The sequence below is a fragment of the Dendrobium catenatum genome, unplaced genomic scaffold (assembly GCF_001605985.2).
Source record: "Dendrobium catenatum unplaced genomic scaffold, ASM160598v2 fragScaff_scaffold_627, whole genome shotgun sequence".
Classification (NCBI taxonomy): domain Eukaryota; kingdom Viridiplantae; phylum Streptophyta; class Magnoliopsida; order Asparagales; family Orchidaceae; genus Dendrobium; species Dendrobium catenatum.
Window position 1 is genome coordinate 984,983 of NW_021319089.1, and position 4,374 is coordinate 989,356.

At 37.3% G+C, this 4,374-nt stretch overlaps 1 protein-coding gene across 1 annotated transcript; it reads right to left on the minus strand.

The window, feature by feature from the left end:
* Positions 1-1,219: 1,219 nt before the first annotated feature.
* Positions 1,220-4,150, minus strand: LOC110112706 (glycosyltransferase BC10-like). Its single transcript, XM_020845014.2, has 2 exons — positions 2,895-4,150; positions 1,220-2,009 (listed from the first exon to the last, which is right to left on the minus strand). Exons 1-2 carry the CDS (start codon positions 3,423-3,425, stop codon positions 1,368-1,370), a joined length of 1,173 nt encoding a protein of 390 aa, XP_020700673.1. The 5' UTR covers positions 3,426-4,150; the 3' UTR covers positions 1,220-1,367.
* Between the last annotated feature and the right edge of the window lie 224 nt (positions 4,151-4,374).

A 4,374-nucleotide genomic window follows, 5' to 3' on the forward strand; every position in this document is an offset into this window, starting at 1 on the left:
TATTTCACATCAAAGTTGTCAATTTTATGATATTTCTAAAATAAACAAATTTAAAATTGAATAAATCATAATAACCAAACCTTTTGTATAGCATGATATTTATGATCATTATTATAATTTACCTATTTTGGAGCCTGAAATTAAGTAATCAAATTAGATAAAATTTTGTACAACAACATCCTAACAGTATAGTCCAAATAAACATAGAGTTTGTTTTGACAAACCTCATTCAGAAAAGATTGTCTAATCCTCTGAGTTGGCAACTTGAACATACCATATTGCTTGATCCATTCATTGTATTGCATGATTAGAACTAAAAAATTGCTTTTTCGGTCTGTTAGGATTTGTTTTACAGTTATAATATGGAACTTAACTTTAGAGAGAAACCAAGAGAGAGACCATAGATTCATTAGAAAGTTCTGCAGACAGAGGGAGACCTTCATACAATAGTTTGATAGTGTGGGAGAGAGAGAGATAGTAGAGAATGTAAGGGATTTTTTAAAAGAGTTTTTAAGAGATCTTTGTGTGAGAGCTCTACAAAGTTTCTTATCTCAATTTATATCCTTATTTCTCAGATTGTTGTGTGTGAGAGTTCATTGGAGAAAGAGCTTTGGAGTGTCTTTGTGTGGAGAGACTCTGTCTTACTAAGGAAGCTAGGGGTTGTAGGCATCTCTGCCCTGTTGGTGCAAAAGCAAGGGAAAATTCTTGGTAGATAAATTATTTTTCACCCATCCAACATATTATATGTTGATAATATTTTGATCTTTGGTAAAGCTACAAAGGAAAACATGCAAACCTTGCATCAAATTCTTAAACACTTCTATTACATATCTTGACTTTACACAATTTCTTCTAAAAGTTCCAGTATCCTTTTCCAAGGATTTGTAGTCATTATGACTACCACTCAATCACTCTGAACCAATACAATTATTTACTAGCATTAGATCCCCCATCTCTATTAGAATATTTCATATATCTGACATTTGCATTCTGCTCTATAAAAAAGATGACTCGAAAGCATAAAGTCTATCTTATACTTATCATCTTCAGTTCCTCGAATTCACTATTTGGAATACACCTCTTCTACCTCCCCCCCACCCCACATTAAAAAAAAAAAAAGAAAGAAAAAAAAAGAAAGAAAGAAAGAGGCAGTACCAAAATACAGATCAAAACATATTATAAAACTCTGACATAGGAAAACAAAGCGAGAATGCTCCTATACCTTATATGTTTCTTCCATTCTCACAGTAATGCTTTTATATCTCTGAAGATTTCAATTTCATATGCCATGAGTTGCTATGATAAGGCCTTCAAATGAAACATTAATACACCAATAGGTCTCAATAAGAACAATATCCCTGAGAAAATCAGAAGTCCATAACCGTTGAGGTAAGATTGAGCAGAGGTTCCAAAGCGCTAGGAGCAAACTTTCTAGCAAAGAGATAACAGATAGAAGTTGGCTCATTGTTGTACTTGCAGATTTCTCCACTGTTCCTGATGGATTTGATAAAACTCTCAGTGATACTCTCTCTTCCATATGTTGCTGGATGAGGGCCTAGCCTCGACCAATCGACCCAAGTTACAGTCCGGTTCGCATTGAGAGCCCCATGGAACATGTTCAAGTATGTTGGAATATAGTGCTCATCAGGATAGCAGCTAGGCCTGCAAAGCTTTTGAAAGATCCTGTAATACTTGTAATCTGCCACGATATCGATGGCTAGCTCACGATTGAGCTCGAACCACTCCGACCCTTTCCTCCATTGGCTGAGCTCAATAGTAGGATGCATTTTTGTGTTATAACGACCACGGCCGCGAGGTGACTCATCATCATAGGATTGAACAAAGCTGTGGGCAGAGTTGATAAGGTAATCGTAAACTGTGGGGAAGTTAAAAACAGGAATGCAACTCTCAGATAGTAGCACGAAACGCTCATTTGAGAAATCTAGCAGGGCATTTGCGAGAAGACGCTTTTCAGCTTCTAACAAAGTCACTGACCCCCACTGGACCTCCTGCATTTATATTAACAAATTATAACTAACCGATACAACAACAACAACATCAAGCCTTTATCCCACTACTTGCGGTCGGCTACATGAATCATTTTCCTTCATTGTGTCCTATTGAAAGTCAAATTCTCGTTTAAATCTAATAAAGAAAGATTATTTCTAATATTTTCTTAACCAAGTCTTTTTAGTTCTGCCTCTACACATTATAAGTAATCGATAACAAAAGCAATTTCAGTAGTACGGAAGTAGGAAAAAAATGTTCTACTGATCATAAGATTCATTCCAACAATAATCCAACAAAAACAGAAGTTACCGATAATTAAGCTATGATAGATCAGTTGGCTAATAAGAAGAGACAAGTTATTTAACTAATGTAATGTGTCCTCAAAATTTGAAATGACTGTATATTGGGTAATTTAAGATGATCGAATTTTGGGTAATTTAAGATGATTAAATTTTGGAATGAATTTAAGTTTGGATCAGAAACAACTGAAACAAGTCAAATTAGACTGTCTTCTATGATTTAGGATAGAAAAAAAGTGTAGCCGTTAATTTTCTCTCACTAGTTTACTTCAAACGGTCATAAAACACAAGAAAAATTTTCCTCGAGCTATAATCAACAAAATTTGTGATAACCAACATTCCATGCATATGTGAAATTCATATTTTGCGATGATTGTTCCTATTTCAATAGGAACAACGGAAATATCATAAGATTAATTGGTATTATGAATTAAGGCTTAGTGGCTTAAAATTTTCATTATAATGAATTAGAAAGTACCAGTAAACGCTTCATGAATTTTTAATCCAGTTCAAAATTAGAATATAAAATGCTAAAAAGCAACTACAAATAGCAGAAGAACTTGCATGAAGCTAATGATAGTGTACCTCACTAGGGATTTGCCGTTGATAGAAAGATGAATTCTTGGGGACATTGATCTGGTAATCCGGAAGAGCATGCACATAAACTGAGAACAACCCTTCATGCCCTTTGAAAAACACATCCCATAAGGAAGAGAACGGCAAAGGTCCCCTTGTCAGGAACATGAAAGCGACCTTAGGAACCCTCTTGAATGGATACTCTTGAACCTTGGGTAGCAGTGTCGCCCTCCAAAAAAGTTCATCATCTGTCATCTTATGCATCAAATGGATTGGCTTAACAAAGTATTTTAGGATCATAGTTTCTCGTTCACAATCAGCAGAGTAAATTTTCTCAGGGAAGAAGAGTTCGGTGTGGGATGTGAAGTACCAATTGAACTGGGCTCTCATTGCCATGCCCAAAACTGTTCCAGCCATGAACAGAACCAATCCGCAGGCCAGCTTCATGAAGCCGTACGGAAGATCCTTCCTTGGGGTTGGAGGGAAGAAATCAACCATGTTCTCATTAGCTCTAGCCTTTACAATCGGCTTCATATTCATTCAGAATAACCCTAAACCAGCTATCACTCACCCCGGCCTTCAGGAAAAGCAATTAAACTACAATCCAGACTAAAAATATAGGGTTCCTGGTTTTAATCCCGCTTCCAAGGTAAAAAAACTCCTTATGAATCCAATTACTGTTACAGCACAGCGTATGAACAAATCCAAACTATTAAAAATCTTAAAAATTCCTGAGAAAAGTCTAATCTCACGCTTTAAGCGATAAAAGAGATACAGAAAGGCAAGCAAGTACGACGATCCTTTGAAACCCGGACATGATCAAGGCGAACTTAAAGAAGCAACTCCAACCTGCAAACAACTGTGGAACATAGAGAACCCCAAACCCTGTGCACGATTAACTGGATGAGGCGCTACTTCCAAAAGTTCCTCTGCGATTTCGGAGATGACTTAGGGCTTGCCCAGTTTTTCTTGGATTGGTTCAACGATGAAGGTAGGAACGAAATTGAGAAGATGAAAATAAACGCGTGATTATGGAACTGTCCGTCCTTTTTGTCTCCAACTCTCCTTTGACTCTAACTCGTTGCCGCAATTTGCCGAAGTCTTGTGTTCTCGTTGCTTATCTCCTGAGATATATAAAGGTTCAGCACTACTGAGATGAGACCAGAAATAACCTTCCGAAATAAATCTTGACGTGTTCACTGGATCTGCAGCGAGGAAAAGGGTGAAAGCAGGTTGAAGATATTATCTAAATTTTGAGAAAAAATAACACAAGTGGCAGGTTAGAAGACGGAGTCATATTTCAATCAACAGTTACGTGTAGACCTGTTAATATTGAACCCGATCCAAAAATCCGACCCGAACTTGACCCAAAAATTTCGAGTTGACTCAGAAACTTGACATAACCCCGAATGACCCGGAATGACCAGCATGCTCACCTACCCCGGCTGCCCACGTGCATCGAACCCGAACGCGCGTGGCCTGTGGCCAC

Bases quoted from the DNA above. Each gene is read 5' to 3' on its own strand.
- LOC110112706 (XM_020845014.2), bottom strand. From the start codon at position 3,425: ATGAATATGAAGCCGATTGTAAAGGCTAGAGCTAATGAGAACATGGTT. The intron at 2,010-2,894 runs GTACACTATCAT...ATATAAATGCAG, and splicing joins AACGGCAAATCCCTAGTGAG to GAGGTCCAGTGGGGGTCAGT.